Raw genomic sequence first — 19,469 nt, 5'->3', positions numbered from 1 at the left:
AGATGGTGGCAGGAAGGTAAATGAAAAGAAAATGGCTGTCATTTCATAACTTTTAGTCTTTTTTAAGTCCAAACGCAGAATAAATCCACACATCCCATCCAGCTCCCCATAGTGTAGTTTGCTTTGCCTCTCTGCCCCTTCGTCTGTTATTCATAAAATAATTTTTTATATATAAAAAACAGGGGAAAATATAAAACAAAAGAGAACCCATTTCTCATACTAAAAAACAAAGAAAATGGAAGCTTTTTGTTTTGTTTTTCTTTTCTAGTGACTTTTCGTAAATCGTAATATGAAGTTTTGTCAATGATTACCTAAACCTTACCCACACAGAGATTCACTACACTTCATTTCCATGTCTCATTCATCAGAGCAAAGTCAAGAGGTGTTTTCATGGCTGAAATCCATGCCTTTAGCTCCAGAGTATAGGCCTTCTTTAGCAGAGTTTCAAGATCCAATTGCATACATTTTCAAGATCGAAAAGGAGGCTTCCCATTATGGAATCTGCAAAATCATACCCCCGGTGCCACCTGATCCTAAAAAGACAGCAATTGGGAACCTCAACCGTTCCCTTCTGGCTCTTGCTGCAGCTAATTCAAGCTCCGATTCCAGGCCAGCACCCACATTCACTACCCGCCAGCAGCAGATCGGGTTTTGCCCCAGAAAGCCCCTTCCTGTTCGGAAACCCGTGTGGCAAAGTGGGGAGTACTACACATTCCAAGAATTCGAAGCCAAAGCCAAGAGTTTCGAGAGGAATTACTTGAAGAAACACAGCAAAAAGAGTACCTTTTCGGCTTTAGAAGTAGAAACCCTTTTTTGGAAAGCAACGGTTGATAAACCCGCCATGGTTGAGTATGCTAACGATATTCCTGGTTCGGCTTTTGTGCCTTTGAGCTTAACGAAGAGCAGCGGGAGAGGGGGAGAAGCAGGGGAAGGGTTTACAGTGGGGGAAACGTCTTGGAATATGAGAGCTGTTTCGAGGGCAAAGGGATCATTGTTGAGGTTCATGAAGGAGGAGATTCCGGGGGTTACTTCGCCTATGGTCTACATTGCAATGTTATTCTGTTGGTTTGCTTGGCATGTTGAGGATCATGACTTGCATAGCTTGAATTATTTGCATATGGGAGCTGGGAAGACTTGGTATGGTGTTCCGAGGGAAGCTGCGGTTGCTTTCGAGGAGGTGGTCAGGGTTGAGGGCTATGGTGAGGAGTTCAATCCTCTTGGTGAGTTTTAATGAACTATTGATCGTGTTTCCTCTGTTTCTTCGCTAGCTACATGCCAAATAGATTATGCAATGAACCAAGTGGTCGCCCATGTAGGATAACAATGGCTTGATCATCAAGTCTGAGAAAATGAAGAATTAACTTAATAGTCTTGGTGCACGAATTTGACTTCTTGTTGAATGGGTCAACAGACCTTTTGTGTGTCAATGGAGGGGAGTTCAACCCTTCTTAGTGAGTTCAGTGAACTATTAATTAATGGTCTCTCCTCTGTTTCTTCACTAGCTACATGTGAAATACTTTGTGTTCTGCTGACTCTGCATATGTAAGTAGTAGCCCATATAGGATAACATTAGTGTGATTGACTAGTTTGAATGAAGGGGCAAATAACATAAAAGGCTATGCTCAAATTTGACTTCTTGTCGAACGGTGTCAATGGAGCTTTTTATGTGGTTTTAGTTATCTGTTTCATTGTGGTCAGTGAAGGGGATTCAATCCTCTTGTTGAGTTTAGTGCTATTAATTCTTTGTCCTCTGTTTCTTTGCTAGCCATATGTGAAATACTTTGTGTGGACTCCACATATGTTAGTAGTATCCCATATAGGAGATCATTGGTGAGATTGACTAGTTTGAGCAATCAAAGAAATAACCCAATAAACTCGGTGATCGAATTTGACTTCTTGTTCAACAGTGTCAAATTGTCAATGGAACTTTTAAGTGGTTTTCATTATCTGTTAGCTTTGTGTGTCAATGGAGGGGAGTTCAGTCCTCTTGGTCAGTTTAGTGAACTATTAATTGTGTTTCCTCTGATTCTTCGCTTGTGAACTATTAGTTATGGTGCCGATATTGTACCCTTTTGCAAATATACCGAGTAAATTTCATTTTTTATTTTTCATGTGTTAGTTACCTTTTCTACTCTTGGTGAGAAGACAACAGTGATGTCTCCTGAAGTATTTGTTCACGCCGGGATACCATGCTGCAGGTAAAGTTATCTCATACTCTTTTGCACTATCAAGTAATCTTAGGTTCAATTCAAATCCTAACTTACTACTTGCGATCCTTAAGCTGCACATCTTTTGGCTTGCTTTTCATTTTTCTCTCATTCTGTAGGTATTTGAATAGTATTTTTGTTCTTTTAAATTAAATTTGCGTCCAATCCTTTTCTCCTTATTTTAGAAAAGATGATATATTAAGAAGTTTCCTTGAAATACTTTAAATTGGAATCTATTCTCATAATGTCTTAGTGAGGGATGGTATCTATCACTTTCTGACATTAATGGTATTCTGAAATCAGGTTAGTGCAAAATGCTGGGGAGTTTGTTGTCACTTTCCCAAGAGCCTATCATTCAGGTTTCAGTCATGGTGAGAAACTTTTGAATTTCTATAGTTACAATTTAGGAGGGAGCTATTTCATTCATATGTTTTTGCTGTTAGGGTTTAACTTCGGAGAGGCGGCTAATATTGCAACTCCAGAATGGTTGAGAGTGGCCACAGATGCTGCTATCCGTAGGGCTTCAATCAATTACCCTCCAATGGTCTCTCATTTCCAGTTGCTTTATGATCTCGCACTTGAATTATGTTCTAGGTATGTGGCTCGTGTATATTGTAAAGACAGTATGATTTATCTGATGCTTGGGTTTCTTCATTTCTTGATGCATTCTGCCTTCTCAATCAAATATGGCTGAAACTCTTATAGGTTTCTGCTTGTACTGTAAACATTATTGCAACTCATGTTAATATGCATATGGAATTTAACCAACTAGTTGCTTCTCTCTTGCTCTTGATTGTGATTGGAACTTCGTGTTGTTAGTTTTGAAATATCTTTTTCTGCTCCTTCGTTGCTTCAAGTCATGACATGCTAGTTTTTTCCTAGCAATACGCTGAGTGCTGCTATCTTGCCACTATGTCTGTATATGTGGTTAACATTGGTACATTTTATTTAACTATGTTGCCTGGACTTCTCTTTTTTTTTTTTTTTTTTGAAGTACCTGCATCCAACACCTGTGTCCGACACATGGATATGTAGATATGATATCCTCCCAATACATGGAAAAACTTAGAAAAATCTAACCATACCTGTGTCAAATACATACCCATATTTGACATTCACACCCTAGTTCGAATAACTTAATATTAGAATATTGGAGAGTCTAAGAAACATACTCATTTTAGTTTTATTTTTTGTTGTTACGGAGTTAATTTTCGGGCATTGTAAAGGGGGCAAAATCTGTGAATACCTATTAGCAAATTCAAAATTTGTACCGAAAGTTGCTTGTAGAATGCTGAAGTGCAATAAATTGAAGAATGATAACTTTTATTATGCACCTTTTCCTCATTCTTTTTTAGGTTTCTCATTGCAGGATACCTATGAGCATCAGTGCTAAACCAAAGAGTTCTCGACTAAAGGATAAGAAAAAAAGTGAAGGAGAAAACTTGGTTAAAGAATTATTTGTGCAGGATTTAATACAGAACAATAAACTACTGCATATTCTTGGAAAAGGATCTGCAGTGGTACCACTTCCCAAAAGATCTTCTGATATTTCTCTTTGTTCAGATTTACGAGTTGCATCCCAATTAAGAATAAACCCGAGGATGTCACTTGGTTTATGTAACTACAAGGAAATAGTCAAATCATCCAAAGATGTAGGCTCCAATGAGACCACGCTAGGTTGGAATGAAGAAATCAAGGGAATAAAAGGTTTCTATTCAGTAAAAGGAAAACTTGAATCTATATATGAAAGTTACCGGGATTCTTCTTTTAGTGGAAATGATTATTCATATAGACTGCCCTCGCAGACCTTGAACACGGTCATGGAAAGAGATGGTGCCATTCAAGATGATGTGTTGCCAGATCAGAGGCTGTTTTCATGCGTCACATGTGGAATATTGTGCTTTGCTTGTGTTGCCGTTCTTCAACCAACGGACCAAGCAGTTAGCTACCTCATGTCAGCTGACTGTAGCTTTTTTAATGATTGGACTGTTGGTTCTGGAGTAAACCATGATGGATTCAATGCTGCTCATGGCAATGCAATCACTTCCGAGCAAAATCCTTGTACAAGTAGGTTATTTGTGGAAACTTTTTTTATTATCTGAGCTTCATATGATTACATTCTAGTCAAAATAAATATGTGTTTTTCATTTCTGTTAACGTATTCCTTGTGCTTATGGGACGATAGCTTTATCTTTATGATGCATATAAGCAGTTCGATAAATGATTGTAAGTAGACTAGCTTGGCATTTGGCTGAATGTCATTGGCTTCCTACGAAATGTTATATCCAAATTGTAATAGAGATGTGATAACACAAATAAGGTAATGGGAGTTATGCCTTGGTTTTATGTTTAGTCTTATGGCAATGGACTTGGGCGATTGAGTCAATTGGTTGCTCATATACTTGCATTTGAATAGGATGCAATAGTTTCCTTGTTTCAAGTTAAATTGCGTATGCTACATGATATCTGGATGATCATATGCTTGTCTACTGATCAGCATGCTTATTCGAGCTTTGGAATTCATATTCTATTAAAGAGCTTTCTGCTATTTCCTTTGCTGCAGATTTGCTAGAAACATGATCTTTTGTTTCTTTTTCCCTTCCCTTTACAGATAGAATGAATAAACGTGCTCCAAATTCTTTCAATGACGTTGCTGTTCAGTCTGTTGACTCCAAGTTTCAGATGGGAGATTGGAGTAACCAAGAGGTGGAAGATAATGTAAAACAGGGAGAGACTTCTGCTCTTGGTCTATTAGCTTCTACATATGGAAATTCATCTGATTCTGAAGAAGATCATGCTGAATCAAATGCTACCGTCTTTCAGGATGCGACAAAGATAAACTCTGCAAAAGTTTCCCCAGAAAGGAAATTTCAGTGTTCTGGTTTATCTCCTGATGCAAATAAGAGTCGTAATCCCTCATTATCAACAGCTGATTCCGAGGAGGAAGCTCCTCTCCATATTAGTTATTGCTTTTACAAACTTGGATCTGGAAGAGTTGACATCATGAATCAGAGCACTCAAACATTTGACCCTTCTGTCGAGTTTAAAACCGATAAACTTATTTCAAGAAGATCCAATGGTTTGGAGGATATGTTTAGAGATCGAAGCACAGTGTTGCATGCTAATCCAACTCAGTCTCCAGCTACTTACAGCACAGAGAAAATGAGGTTTAGCAAGGCTGTACCAATGGAGAATGCTGATATTCCATTTGTTCGGAAATCAGATGAAGATTCTCGTCGAATGCATGTCTTTTGTCTCGAGCATGCTGTAGAAATAGAACAGCAACTTCGCCAAATCGGAGGAGTGCATGTATTTCTCCTTTGTCATCCAGGTACATTTTGGCATACGATATAAGCAAATCAATATTTTCACATCACCTTGCAGTCGGCTTCTTCACTCCCAAAAGGGAGAAAACAAAATGAAATCAGGAGATACTACATTTTGTGAGTTAATCTGCATTTCCTTATGTTTCTATATCATATGCAACTCTTTTTTTTTTTTTTTGTCACTGCATGCGAGTATATATGTAGAATAGGTAGGGGTAAATACGAAGTCCTCTATTTAACCTTTCCATGCTTTTATGTAGAGATTATTGGTACACATGGAAGGGAATTGTGAAAGGTTCAATCTCTATTTTATAATCAATGTGAGGCATCATCCACCACGCAACTTGTCCCTTGACTTGTTTCTTCAAATTTCAACAATTTCGTTTTGGGCCTGGGGAAAGTCTCTTGTTACTGGTTATTATTATGTAAATATTTTGCATCATTCAGAAACCAAATAAACATTTTTAGCAATTGCCTGTTTTTAGATTCCTTTGTTTCACGTCGATTACAATTATTATGTATGAAACATTGCAGAGTACCCCAAAATAGAAGCAGAAGCGAAGTTGGTGGCCGAAGAACTCGGAATTGATCATCCCTGGAATGACATCTTATATGGGGATGCTACTAAGAATGACGAAGAACAGATCCAGTCAGCTCTTGATAGTCAGGATTCTATACCCGGGAATGGGGACTGGGCAGTAAAGCTCGGTATAAACCTATTTTACAGTGCCAATCTCAGCCGCTCAACACTATACAGTAAACAGATGCCATACAATTGTGTTATATACACTGCGTTTGGCCGTAATTCTCCTGCTAGCTCATCAACAAAGTTGAATCTGTATGGGAGGAGGTCAAGCAGGCCGAGAAAAGTAGTGGCTGGAAAATGGTGTGGTAAAGTTTGGATGTCGAATCAGGTTCATCCATTTTTAGCTCAAAGGGATCCTGAGGAACAAGAGCTAAAACAAAACTTCCATGCTTGGGCAACTTCGGATGAAAATGTTGAGAGGAAACTGGAAAACATCCGGAAAGCTGAAACAGCGAAGGTGGTTAATAGGAAGGGAAAGAAGAGGGCAGAGATCGCAGCTAACAAGAAAGTGAAATGCATTGAGCCACAGGGGGCTGTTTCGAATGATTCGTTGGATGCAGGTTCTCTTAGGCAGCAACGGGTAGTTTTTAGAGGCAAGAAACCTAGACTGATCGAGAAAGAAGAGGCAATTTCGTGTGATCTGCTTGAGGATGATTCTCTGCTGCAGCACTGGAATCCCTCGAGGAAAAAAGGGGCAAATTTTATTGAAAGAGATGATGCGGAATCGGAGGATGCAAAAGAGGATTCTATTGAAGAAGATGAAGTTTCCAGAGACTCACTCATTGAAAGTTCTCTTAAGCAGCATAAGAGAGTTCCTAGAAGCTGGCAGGCCAAATTTTCGGACGGAGAAACTATAGTGTGCAATGGTGAACAAGAAGAAATTTCTCATTTGCAGCATCGGAGGATCCCGAGAGGCAAGCAAATGAAGTCAGCCAAGAGGAATGCTACAGTCTCAGATGATTCACGAGCAGGTAATTGCCTTAAGCAGTATAAAATAATGCGTAAAGACAAACAAAGAAAGCTTCTCGAGAGCGATGATGCAATGTCAGACGATGATTCTCAGAATCAACTTAGGAGGATTCTGAGAGGCAAGCAAATGAAGTGCATGGAAAGAGATGATGAGTTTTCAGATGATACAGTTGAGGATAGTCCTAAACGGCAGCATCGGAGGGTTCCTAGTAGCAAAGCAGCCAAATTTAGTGATATGAGGGTTCGTAGAAGTCAGCTAACTGAGTTTACTGAGAGGGAAGATGCCGTTTCATCTGATTCTCCAGATGACAGTCCTCTTCGGCAGCCTCGGAGGATTCCGAGAAGTAAGCAGACCAAGATTCTTGAGCGAAAAGTAAAACAAGTAACCCCTCGGAATGCGAAACGAGCGAAACATCAGTCAACAAAACAAGTAGTCTCTCAGCAATTGAAACAAGAGACTCCTCGGAATTGGAACACCAGAATTAAGCAAAGTGCTAGACAGTGCAATTCATCTGACCAAGACGAGATTGAAGGTGGACCAAACACACGCCTAAGGAAAAGAAGCCGAAAGCCTCTGAGAGAGCTGGAAGCAAAACCGAAAGAGAAGCAATCCAGTAAGAAGAAAGTGAAGAATGCTTTGAATTCGAAAACTGAAGCTGATCACATCACTGCAAAAGTAAGAAATGAAGAAACGGAATACCAGTGTGACTTTGAAGGCTGCTCGATGAGTTTCGGCTCAAGACAAGCTTTGCTCATGCACAAAAGAAACATTTGTCCGGTCAAAGGGTGTGGGAAGAAGTTATTGTCACACAAATATCTGGTTCAGCATCGTCGAGTTCATTTAGATGACCGGCCTTTTAAATGCCCATGGAAGGGCTGCAAGATGACATTCAAGTGGGCATGGGCTCGAACCGAACATATTAGGGTTCACACAGGTGCTCGTCCTTACGTATGTGCTGAGGAAGGCTGCGGCCAGACATTTCGTTTCGTGTCGGATTTTAGTCGTCACAAACGGAAGACTGGGCACTCGGGAAAGAAAGGTAGACGATAATTCGAAGGAAGAAAACTGTAACATTTTTAATGAAACCTGCTAATCAATTGCCAATCTAGGGTTAGTATTTCACCATTGTTGTCATTCAGAGAAGTGTTAATCATGTTTAATCCTGGGATTTCATTAAGCCCATTCATTTACTTGCAATCAGAGCATTGAACCAGATTCTCACTCCCCTCATTTACTTTTTTTACCGCCTTGGATGTTGCATCAAAACATATATTTCATCATTATAATTGCATTCGTAGCTCCAGGTAGATGAGCTTACTCATCTCATTATAATATATGTAATAAAAAATTATATCATTAACCTAATTAATATAATTTAATATGGATTATTAAGGATAATTATTTCATATATAGGTAATATAAAGAAAATATTTCAAGCCGAGCTGTGTTAAGTTGTCATGTGTTGTTTGTCGATGTCGATGTGATGATTCACTATATTAATTTAGAGAGGATGATGACATGATGAATAAATTTAATTATTTTTTAGATAATTTATAGTGAATGGATTGAGGAAAGATATAATGATTTATAGTGCTGATATAAAATTGAATTTTAGATCATCTGTATATTAAATAAATTTTCTTTTATTGATTATAATGATAAAATGGAAGTAAATTTGTGCATGAGCTCTTATATGCCCAATGGGTTATAGCCGAGTCGCAGTCATGATTGAGCAAAGCCCAATCTCAGTCTGAATATCGTTTTGTTCTAATTCCGCAGCTATAGTTCACAACTCTACTCGGTACTCACCCAAATGAAACTCCAACGACTTTTGACTCTCCCTGCAGCACGCTCAGTTACAGCTCTTTAACTCTTTCGTGGGTTCCTCGGTTTCTTCTCTACAGCCATCTCGAGAAGGTACGTACGTAGTCGATGATTGGTGGATTCTTTTGTTTCCTCTTTGTTGGTTTGATTTATGGATTTGAGTGGGGTTTGAATTCTGGTTAAAATGTTCGTTGCTTTGAATTTGAGTGTTAGGTTTCGTTGCATTGATGTGCTCTCAAACTTCATCGAAGAAATAATTAAAAGTCCCAATTTATTGTTAAATTCTGAGTAAATGTTATTCAATTTTTCTTTGATTGGAAATTTTGAATTCAGTTTTTCTTTTGCGAATTCTTATATCTGACGGATTATATCATTTATTTCGGATTCGGATTTGGGTAATGATACTCAGATTATTTGCTTGTCATAAACAGATTCAAATTTTTTCAAGGATAATTCGAAAAATCCTCACCGTTTGATGGGTTAAAATTGTATTCGAGTAAAATCTTTTCTATTTTTACTTATTTGGGTCTTTGGGGTTTCATTTTGACTGATTGTAAGTTCAATTGATGGCAGATAAATTAGGGCTTTCCTTTCATTCTTTTGGGGCTTACGTGTGAAGATCGAATAGCTAAGAGAGCAGGAAATGGGTGGGCAAGAGGTTAAGCAGCTTGAGGAATGTTCAGTTTCCAAGTAAGTTGTCTGCTCTTCCTTTTATCTCGATTTAACGTTGTTAGGTTCAGGGTTTGAACTTTTGCTTTTAGGGTTTAAGATGATTGTGGCTATTTTGAATTATCTTAACTAACGAATTTGACTGGCACTGACCATGATTGAGGCTTTTCTGTGAGGCGATGACAGCTTATGGTGTTTTGACGTAATTCAGGACTTGGAGTTGAACCGTGTTGATGTATGATTGTAATTTGACGTAATTCACGATCCACTGGCAGACCATTTTGATTACGCTTTCAGATTGTTAATATGGCTTTCGGCATGATAGTACTATAGAAATCAAAATATTATTGAATTTAGATTGGAGTCCTTTTAAAACGATCCACTCTCCAGCCATTTTGATTCCGCTTTCGGATTGTTAGTCGGTTTCCTGCATGATAGTACATAACCTGTAATATGTGTCTGGAACATGCTACGATTCAAGGCATCGAGTTTCGTGGTTCTTTAACCCTTCATAAAGTTAAATCTGTCTTTTGCCTTTAATTGTGTGTCGTGAATACATTAGATGATCTATTAAGATGAGTTGAACTGTTGTGGGATACTTGCAGTGCTTTGGGCACATGGGTGTTTTCGGTAGCGGGTGCTTTGCTAGCGATCCCGGTGGGGATTAAGCGGAAATCTCTAGCGCCCCTCGTGTTCTTTGGCACAACCGGTACAATGCTTGATATCATTATGGGAATCAGTGCTTGTGAAAGGGAGCACGCAGAACGCCAGATGAAGCTATTAGAAGCCCAGAATTCCGCAGCTGAGATGGGATCCGAACCACAGTCATAAAATATTAGTAAGGGTTTTTCGCATTCGGTCGTGCAGTGTGATTTTGAGCTACCTTTTGAACTTTTCTCGGCTGTAAAACAGACCTAATGGATCATATGGTATTTATCAATGAACTGTTTTCAGGTGAATAAGAAAGTCGCAGTCTGTCGAATCTATTAAGGTTTTCCTTTCCTTATTCTTTTCTAAAGGTCAGAGGAATGAAACAAGAACCGACACCAACAGATCTTGCTTTATTCTCAAGGTCAAAGAACGATAGCTATAGGAAGTTATTATAAATTTAAAAACAAGTGTCTGAACTATACATCTTTTCTAATTTAGCTGTCTAATTTTTTTCCGGTTAATTTAGGTGTCTAATGTTATAAAATTTATATCAAAGCATTTGTTTAAAATTTAAGAGTCAGAAGATCTAAATCTTAATTAGAAATTCGAAGTTAATGGTATTTCTGACAATTTCGATTAATAACACTACCAAAAAGAAAGTTACAGCACGGCGGATAGAGAACGATCAACCAGTTCCTTCCTCAAGATCTTCCCGGACGGAGATTTAGGTATCGAATTTATGAAAGCGACTCGTCGGATCTTCTTGTACGGCGCAACCTGCAGAAGTGTATATATATATTCTGACATTAGATCTTAACTACAAAGAAAATACACATATATCTCTGCTATTGATATAGAAACATGCCTGTTTTGCAACAAAATCCGTGACCTGTGTCTCTGTAATGCTACTTCCAGGGTTCCTCACTACATACGCCATCGGAATCTGCCCTGCTTCTTCGTTCGGGAACCTGCTCTCGAATTTGAATCGAATCGATGTGAGAATTATGACTCTACATCATATTATTACCTATATCGATTATCATAGATTATATCGAAACATATATTATCGTCATTATCATCGTTCAGAAAAAGAAAAGAATACATACGGAATCACAGCAGCATCAACAATTTCAGGATGGGAAAGAAGTAAATGTTCCAATTCAGCTGGAGGGACCTGCAATTAGGTTTCGATACACTCATCAGTACGACTATATGATCTTTTAAGAGTACGAGTACGAGTACGAGAATATGATCCTTTAAAAGATTTTGAACATATTTGTATATGACACTCGTATCCAAGATCGAGTAAGATACACTCTAAAGCAATTCACTCACCTGATATGCTTTGTATTTGATCAATTCCTTCAATCTATCGACAATGTAGAGAAACCCCTCGGAATTGAAATAACAAATGTCGCCGGTTCTTAACCAGCCTTCGGAATCCAAGGTTTCTGCAGTTGCCTTCTCATCACCAACATACCCTACATTCACACCATAAAAGAATAAACTTCTATGAACTGAAGTTCATGAAATACAATTATAATTTTTAATTAGTTCATGATTAGAATAATCTAATTTTAATTAAATATTTTAAATTTATAATTATCTTGCATGTTAAAATTAGTTCAATTTTAAATAATTATCCTGATTGAATACATAGGATAAGAGTGAAGTAGAAAAGAGTGATACCCTTCATGACTATTGGCCCTCTCAACCAAAGCTCTCCTCTTTGTCCGGGAGGCAGTGCCTCACCGGTTTCAGGATCAACTATCTTCGCTTCCATATTTGCGACGAGGCGGCCGACGGAACCGCATTGAGTTGCTTCCTTTGAACCGATAAAGTTGGTTGCTCCGCCGACTGTCTCGGTCAACCCATACCCCTTGACAAAATCATTAAAAACAATGGTATTAACATTCACCCCAACCATAAAGGAGAACAGGAAGGTGGAGAGCTGGGCCAACGGGGCAATCAACTAGAGATTCACATTCCGGCAAAGGAAACGTCCTGGATTGAGCGTTCAATAGCAGGGATAATTAAGGAAATGTATGACTTTGAATTTATAGAGGGAGCATTGGGCAGCGATGCCATCCATGCAAAAGTAGCTAAATGGGGTAACACGTCAGTCTCATGCATAGTGGTTTTCGACAGTATAGAAGAAAAAGAAGCTTGGTCGAAGGAGTGCCTGGACTTTTTGTTCGACTATATTGCACCCATTGCGAACATGGATGGAATCCCGTTATCATTTTATACATGTTCCCTCATTGGTGTCCCCCTCCATTTGTGGCACGAACAATTTTTTATGGCTTTGGGGAATCGTTGGGGTCATTTTGCTGGTGTGGATACTGTACCGAGCAACAAGGACGACTTGTTAAAAGCAAGAGTTATAGTTAGGGCGGCTAGCCCTTTTGATGTTCCGAGTTCTTTCAATTCTAGAGGGTGTGTCTTCAATATTATGTTTACAATGGAGGATTTCATTAGAAATGAATACAGTGATGATAGTAATTTGATGAACACAGTTATTGCAGAGGCAGACGATTTTAACAGGGGAGTTGAGGAGAACAATCTATTAGAGAACTAATCGGATGAAAGGGTTGACATCCAAGAGGAGCGAGTAGCGCCGATGGCCGGAACCCATCGGGGTGAAATCAAGATCCAAGCTGACGGTTCAGTTCTGGAAAGTGTGGAAGGTCACAAGAGTGGAGCTTCTCCCTCTTGTGACAAACTCATTAATTACATGCATGGGACAGAAAAAATCATTTCGGGTCAGGCCTGCTCGTCTGAGGTTTCACGAACTTGGGGCAACGAATTATTTCAGAGGGTGATACGGCTATGTTATCTTTTGTCCCCCAAGTCGAATTATAGACGAGGATATGGTGTGTCCAATTAATATTAGTGGCCCTAACAACCAGTATGGGTTAAGCGTTGGAAAGGATATAGCCCAGACTACTATTAATTCAATCTCAAGCAACAAATGGGATGACCTGGTGGTAGCGGATACATTAGAAGATGGGCTTGAAAGTAGTTGTACCAATTCCTCTAAAGAAAGAGTCCCTGAAAGTCCTGGGAACGCGGGTTTGGGCTACTCTCAGCTTATTGAAGGCCTAGTTTCTCCCATTCTAGAAAAGGGAGGGGTTGTACAACATGAAAACATTCGTCTGAGATCCCTCCCTCTCAATCCTGAGGGGCCCAAGGTGGCATCTCTTCTCAAAGACGCGTCCTCAGAAGATTAATCAGAGAATCTATCAACGATCCGAATTGTGATACGAGTGATGAAGGCGAGTCCTCGCCTACGTGTATAGAGGATGAAGCTTTAGTAGTTTGGGAAATGAGCAAAAAACTAGGAATTGTTTTTAAAGGAGGCAAGGAGGCAGTTCTGAAGAGGATACATGAAATTAAAGAGGATTCTCGGGTGAAAAGGTAATTAATCCTCCGTCTAGGGGAAGCTTGAAGGGGTATTAAGTTGTGGGCAATGAAGAATTTGCATGTAGTATCTTGGAATATCAGGGGGTTGGGTCGCAACGAAAAAGTAGGGCTGTTAAAAGGGTAATTAGACAACATAATCCGATGGTGGTGCTGCTCCAGGAAACAAAGTTGGAGAATATTCGCTCGTCGCTTCTCTGGAAAATGTGGAACAGGGCCAATGTCAAAAGTATTTTCTTTCCATCTTGTGGAGCGGCTGGTGGCCTTGTGTGTTTGTGGAATGATGATGCTTTCGTGGTTTCGAATCAGTTTACCTTCCAAAGATTTACGGCTGTAATCAGTCACCTCAAATATACAAATTTCCTCTGTGGCGTTGTGAATGTTTATGGTCCAGTGGTTGAAGCAGAGAAGATTGTTCTGAGTAGGGAGGAAAAGAGGGGGCTTGCTGCCAACTTAGCATCAATGGAGTGTTTTAGAAATTTCATCCAGGACGCACTTTTATCATACCTTCCTCTTAAGGGGGGTTCATTCACATGGAGTAATTTACGCGATAATCCAACTTTGGTGAGACTGGATAGATTTTTGGTTAGTGGACAGGTGTTATCTATGTTTCCAAATTTGGAGCAGGTTCTTCTCGAGAAATCAATTTCTGACCATAATGCCATAGCACTGGTGAACGAAGGGTGCAATTGGGGACCTAAGCCATTCAAGTTTTTTAACTACATGATTGAAGAAGATGGATTCTCAGAAATGATTATTGATAACTTTAAAAAGTTAGAATCGAAAAGGAGGGTAGGCGTGATGAAACTCCTCAAAGGGTCAAAGACAACCATTAAAACTTGGTCTGGGGATCGCAAGATTGGGTTAAACAAATCCATCGAGGAGTTAGAAGGCAATCCAGGATTTAGAAAAAAAAAGATAGAGAGTGGTCTAGCGGATTCGGGAAGTTTTGACTCTTTGTCTAAGGTAAGGGAAAATCAATGGAAAGAGCTTAGGATTGAAGAGCGGGCATGGCTGCAGAAATCTAGGCTGCGATGGTTCGAAGAAGGGGATTGCAATACCCGATTCTTCCTTATCGGCATCAAACAGGCGAGGGTTAATTTGTTGAAGGTCATTAACGTGGAGGACAGAACTATCACCAATCCGGGGGACATTAGAAATTATGTTCTGGAATTCTTTGCTAAGGCATACAATTCAAAGTGTTCAATTGAAGTGGAAAGTATGGCCCTCTATTTTTGACAGATTTCGTCAGTTCAGCAAGAGCTGCTAGAAACTAAATTTTCAGAGGAAATTTGGGGAGCGATCAATTCGTCGGATAGTAACAAAGCCCCGAGCCCCGACAGTTTTAATATGTGCTGCTTCAAAAAGTTCTAACCCCAGATCAAAGAGGCTATGGTGAGATTCTTTGAAGATTTTTATCACGGCAGGAGCTGGGAGGAAGGCTTAAATCACGCTTTTATAACCTTAATCCCCTAGAAGAAAAACCCGGAGACCCTTGAGGACTATAGACCTATAAGTTTGGTAGGAAGTGTGTGCAAGATATTATCAAAGGTTTTGGCTAGTAGACTTCGTTTTTGTGCAGGTGATATAATCAGTGGGTCCCAGTTCGCCTTCATACCTGGGAGGCAAATATTAGACTGCTCATTCCTTGCAAATGAGTGCATCGACGAGGCAATCAGGCGAAAATCTAGTGGATTGGTGTTCAAAGTCGACAAATTGGCGTACGATACTGTTGACTGGAACTTTCTCATCAAAGTCATGGAAGAGAAGAATTTTGGAAACAGATGGTGCAACTGGATTTTAAGGTGCATTTCTACTGCCTCTATAGCAGTACTAGTAAACGGATCGCCTACAAACAGATTTGAAATTGTCCGCAGGTTAAGACAAGGCTGTTCCTTGTCAGCTATGCTATTTAATATTGTTGGGGAAACATTAAGTTTGATGCTATCCAAAGCTGCCAGAGAGGGACTGTTTTCTGGTTTTCTAGTAGGCGCTGGAGGGAGGTTAGTAGAAATTACTCACAATTCGCGGATGACCTAATGATATTTTGTGAAGCGTCCTTCGAGCATATCAGGAATTTGAAAAGGATCCTACATGTTTTCGAGTTAGCTTCTGGGCTCCAACTGAATCTCAAGAAAAGTAGGATTTTTGGGGTTAATGTGGAAAATGATGTTTTGTCAGATTAGGCAAGCTCGGTGTGAAGTGGGTTCTTTTCCGGCTGAATACTTGGGCCTTCCAATCGGTCGAAGGCGAAATTCCCCAACTCTTTGGGAACCAGTGGTACAGAAGTTGGTTGTCTCATGGGGATCGCTTGGTCCTTATAAAATCGGTGCTATCTTTGCTTCCCGTTTTCTTTTTGTCGTTATTCAGGATGCCAGCTACTGTCCATCGGAAACCGTCGAGCCTCATGTCTATTTTTTTGTGGGGTGGTACTTCTGAGAAACAAAAGCTTCATTGGGTCAAATGGACTTCTGTTTGTAAGCCAAAAGCTGTGGGTGGCCTTGGAATCGCTGATTTAGAAGTGCAGAATAGAGCCTTGCTAGGGAAGTGGATATGGAAGTATGCGAATGAGAAAGGCAGCTTGTGGCAAAGGGTTATGAAACTAAACGTGGATGGAGCTACTTCTCGGAATGGTCTTACAGGTGGAATTGGTGGGATTTTCAGGAATAGTGATGGGCTGACCCTCGGCTTGTTTTCAGAACCAATCGGTCGCACTTCCCCTGTTCTAGCAGAGCTCTCACCCTTGAAACATGGACTGGATTTGTTCTTCTCCCCAAACGCAGCTGTCGGCCACAACCTTATAGTGGAAGGTGATTGTAAGTTGGTGATTGTAAGTTGGTGATTGATTGGGTTCTCAACCTTGAGTCTTGTCACTTGTGTTTTTCCTCCTTGGTCAAAGATATTTCCGATGTCATTACATCCAAGTCGGTTCTGCTACGGCATATTCCCAGAGCTGGAAATATTGAGGCGGATACTCTTGCCAAGAGAGGAATCGGTGAACTATGGAGACCCAGTGTGGTCGGTTGTTGGTGGATAATGGGGTTTGTCCATGACCTATTTATTTTGATTTTTCGGTGTGTTGTAATCGGACTCAGATGTGTTTTGCTTTTAATAATAATTTTTGACACTCTTTTTCTCCTCTCACTATCAAGGCTCGTCCTGGTTTTAATGAGGCCTCCTTCCTATAATATATATATATATATATATAAAGTTTTAATAATCAAATTGGATTGGATCGGATTCAAATTCGAGTTAATGAAATTGAACTTTTGGATTTGCCTAGGAATTAAAAGGTCTATGGTCAAGCCTTAAGTGTCTGTATTTTTTTTCTCATATTAATCCTTTTATTTGACTAGTTTTCTCACATTGGTCCCTAAGTTTTTTTTGTTCAAATTGGTTCCTAAATTTATTTATTTTCTACATTATTCCCTCTTTCACTAGGAGAATATACGGTTAGATTTGGTAGATTTTTTATTAGTCCACTTTTCGATTCAGTTAACCTTGATTTTGGATTTTTGTTTAATAGTTTTGAGTTCTGAGATTTTCTATTTTATTTTGATAAAATAACTTTATTTTATGACTTTTAAACATTACTTTTAAAAATTTTAAAGTATTTTTCATAAATATTTTTTAAAAATTTGTTTTTAAGTAAATAAAAAATTATTAGTAGTTTATACATAATTCGTTTTCGGTTTTTATTGCTCAGTCCTAATTGTAGTTATTAATTAATTAAGTTATTTTAGCTAGTAAATACATTTACTCATTAATTAAGATAAATTTTTTTAATTATTTTTTAATTTAGGGGTTAAAGTGAATAGAAAAAATAATTAAGATGCTAATGTGGGAAATAACAAAATTTTAATCCTTAAAAAAATTCAACGTATTAACATAGATGGAAAGAGATGAATAAATTGAAAATACCTGCACCAACAGCACATTGGGGAACTTCTCTTTGAACCGCTGAGCAATGTCCTCCCCAAGCGGAGCGCCGCCGCAGCCAAGCCCCTGGAGCGAGCTCAAGTCGCACTTCTTTGTCAATTCCGATTTAACAAACGCCAACACAAGCGGCGGCGATACCGGCATGCTTGTAACCTTGTATTTCTCAACTGCTCTCAGCATTTCTTCGAAATTAAACCTCTCCAAAATAACCACTGAGTTTGCTGAGAAGACCGCGGCCAACAACATAAAGAAACCGAACACATGGAAAAAAGGCACCGTGATGAACGTCACCGACCGCGGGGGCTCCTCGTTACTTCCGCCTTGGTTCGTGTTGAAGAAACGAGTCACCGTCATCTTTGCGATCAGGTTGCGGTGAGTAATCATCACACCCTTGACTCTCCCGGTGGTTCCCGAAGAATACAATATCGCAGCCGTGTCGGACTGGTTTACCTTGACTGTTTTAACGGCATCGTCATTGATATCGGACTGAGTTAACAATAAAATGAACTCGGGCGAGTCGAGGAGAATAGTTCCGTGTTTAAGAGTTGGGATTTTATGGGAGGTTTCTGAAGTAGCGAAGGCAACAACCGGGTTGCTGAGCTGGATCTGGTGAGCGATCTCCGAGTCGGAACTGAGTGGATTAGCTGGAGAAACGATGATTCCCAACGACAACAAAGCGAAGTAAACCACGGGGATAAGAATCGAAGGTGGAGATAGAACGAAAGCGACGTTGTTTTGGCACAGCAGAGAGTAACGTTGTTGTAGAGAGTAAGCGAGGGAACGGACTTGAGAAAAGAATTGAGAGAAAGATAAGGATTCGCCGGTGGTTGCGTTGACGACGAAAGTGGTGGCGCCGCCGGTGGAAGTCTGGAGACAGAATTCGGAGACGGAAAGCGGTTGGTCGACGGGGGGCAAGGGGATGGGGGGTCTAAGGCAAGTGTAAATTCGGGTTCGGTGACAAAATCCGGATATCGGATCCATTGAAGGGTGGATTTGGAGCATGCAGATTTGATTTCAGTGATTTTGATATGTCAATTGAAGGGTGACAAAATCCATAAGAGGATCACCACAACTCAACTCCCAACAACTGGATGCCACTTACCATAAAAAGATGCTAAAGTTAAAATTTATGATATTTTTTGGTGTGTTTGGTTTACTGAATGTAAGATTATAGTGGGAATAAAAGATTATCAGTGAGAATAAAAGATTATCAGTGGGAATAAAATATTACCAGGGAATAAGATTACTGTATTTGGTTGGTTTGACAAAAATGTAAGATTACAGTGTTTGGTTAAAGGAATAAAAAATTACTAAAATGTATATTTTACTAAATTGTACTTGGTCTATATTTTTTAACAAGTGAAATTCTAAATATTTAAATAAAAATTATTTATATAAAAATTCTATCTGTTAATAATATATTACCTAAGTATTTAAATATATCATGTATTATTTTTATTTTAATTAATATTAAGTTTTATATAATTTATGTAAAAATATATTAAAATTTTACATCAACATTTAACTAAATGTTTACACTGTGAAAACTAGTTTCGGTTTATACGTGCCGCATTCATTAGGAGATTTCTTGTATTTTTCAATCGACTATGTTTACATTCTAGTATGAAAAGTGATTTAATATGAATGATTTAATATGAAAAGTGAAGGAAAAAATTATAGTATACATGATATTAAGTTAATTTCACTCGATGAAATTTTTTACACTCAACTACATTAATCTTAAATGTTCCTTTTAACCGTAATTTTTCCCTTTGAACTTTTAATCAAAGAAAAGATATCTATAAATATATCACTTATAAGAGATCAAATACAAAATCTACTTGAACATTCAATTTTCAATAGCTTACAAAAATAAA

At 38.9% G+C, this 19,469-nt stretch overlaps 3 protein-coding genes across 5 annotated transcripts; 2 read left to right on the top strand and 1 right to left on the bottom strand.

Annotated features, from left to right (window-relative positions):
• Nucleotides 1–269: 269 nt before the first annotated feature.
• On the top strand, nucleotides 270–13,669 carry LOC120151954 (lysine-specific demethylase REF6-like). 2 transcript variants are annotated; one of them, XM_039164259.1, is made up of 8 exons: nucleotides 270–1,220; nucleotides 2,120–2,198; nucleotides 2,511–2,578; nucleotides 2,651–2,801; nucleotides 3,577–4,274; nucleotides 4,819–5,538; nucleotides 6,068–7,461; nucleotides 13,598–13,669. In XM_039164259.1, the coding sequence occupies exons 1-8, from the start codon at nucleotides 353–355 to the stop codon at nucleotides 13,652–13,654; spliced, it is 4,035 nt and encodes a 1,344-aa protein (XP_039020190.1). In that variant the 5' UTR covers nucleotides 270–352; the 3' UTR covers nucleotides 13,655–13,669. The 2 variants fall into 2 exon arrangements, with proteins under 2 accessions (XP_039020190.1, XP_039020189.1); XM_039164258.1 differs by lacking the exon at nucleotides 13,598–13,669 and having other exon boundaries at nucleotides 6,068–8,289.
• On the top strand, nucleotides 8,893–10,453 carry LOC120151958. The gene is made up of 3 exons (XM_039164264.1): nucleotides 8,893–9,006; nucleotides 9,487–9,603; nucleotides 10,188–10,453. The coding sequence occupies exons 2-3, from the start codon at nucleotides 9,557–9,559 to the stop codon at nucleotides 10,411–10,413; spliced, it is 273 nt and encodes a 90-aa protein (XP_039020195.1). The 5' UTR covers nucleotides 8,893–9,006; nucleotides 9,487–9,556; the 3' UTR covers nucleotides 10,414–10,453.
• Nucleotides 10,879–18,609, bottom strand: LOC120151956 (4-coumarate--CoA ligase-like 9). 2 transcript variants are annotated; one of them, XM_039164262.1, is made up of 6 exons: nucleotides 17,575–18,609; nucleotides 11,923–12,112; nucleotides 11,569–11,714; nucleotides 11,340–11,407; nucleotides 11,099–11,201; nucleotides 10,879–11,010 (listed from the first exon to the last, which is right to left on the bottom strand). In XM_039164262.1, exons 1-6 carry the CDS (start codon nucleotides 18,592–18,594, stop codon nucleotides 10,894–10,896), a joined length of 1,644 nt encoding a protein of 547 aa, XP_039020193.1. In that variant the 5' UTR covers nucleotides 18,595–18,609; the 3' UTR covers nucleotides 10,879–10,893. The 2 variants fall into 2 exon arrangements, with proteins under 2 accessions (XP_039020193.1, XP_039020194.1); XM_039164263.1 differs by having other exon boundaries at nucleotides 17,590–18,603.
• Between the last annotated feature and the right edge of the window lie 860 nt (nucleotides 18,610–19,469).

This window comes from Hibiscus syriacus, unplaced genomic scaffold (assembly GCF_006381635.1).
Source record: "Hibiscus syriacus cultivar Baekdansim isolate YM2019G1 unplaced genomic scaffold, ASM638163v2 tig00111071_pilon, whole genome shotgun sequence".
Classification (NCBI taxonomy): Eukaryota; Viridiplantae; Streptophyta; class Magnoliopsida; order Malvales; family Malvaceae; genus Hibiscus; species Hibiscus syriacus.
This window is presented reverse-complemented; position numbering and strand designations above follow the sequence as displayed.

Coding starts and splice junctions, on each gene's coding strand:
- LOC120151956 (XM_039164262.1), bottom strand. CDS start 18,594: ATGCTCCAAATCCACCCTTCAATGGATCCGATATCCGGATTTTGTCAC. Junction 11,408..11,568: donor TCAAATACAAAGCATATCAG/GTGAGTGAATTG, acceptor ACCTAATTGCAG/GTCCCTCCAGCTGAATTGGA. Junction 11,011..11,098: donor CGGATTTTGTTGCAAAACAG/GCATGTTTCTAT, acceptor ACACTTCTGCAG/GTTGCGCCGTACAAGAAGAT.
- LOC120151954 (XM_039164258.1), top strand. CDS start 353: ATGTCTCATTCATCAGAGCAAAGTCAAGAGGTGTTTTCATGGCTGAAA. Junction 1,221..2,119: donor TGAGGAGTTCAATCCTCTTG/GTGAGTTTTAAT, acceptor TTCATGTGTTAG/TTACCTTTTCTACTCTTGGT. Junction 4,275..4,818: donor CGAGCAAAATCCTTGTACAA/GTAGGTTATTTG, acceptor TTCCCTTTACAG/ATAGAATGAATAAACGTGCT.
- LOC120151958 (XM_039164264.1), top strand. CDS start 9,557: ATGGGTGGGCAAGAGGTTAAGCAGCTTGAGGAATGTTCAGTTTCCAA. Junction 9,604..10,187: donor GAGGAATGTTCAGTTTCCAA/GTAAGTTGTCTG, acceptor GGATACTTGCAG/TGCTTTGGGCACATGGGTGT.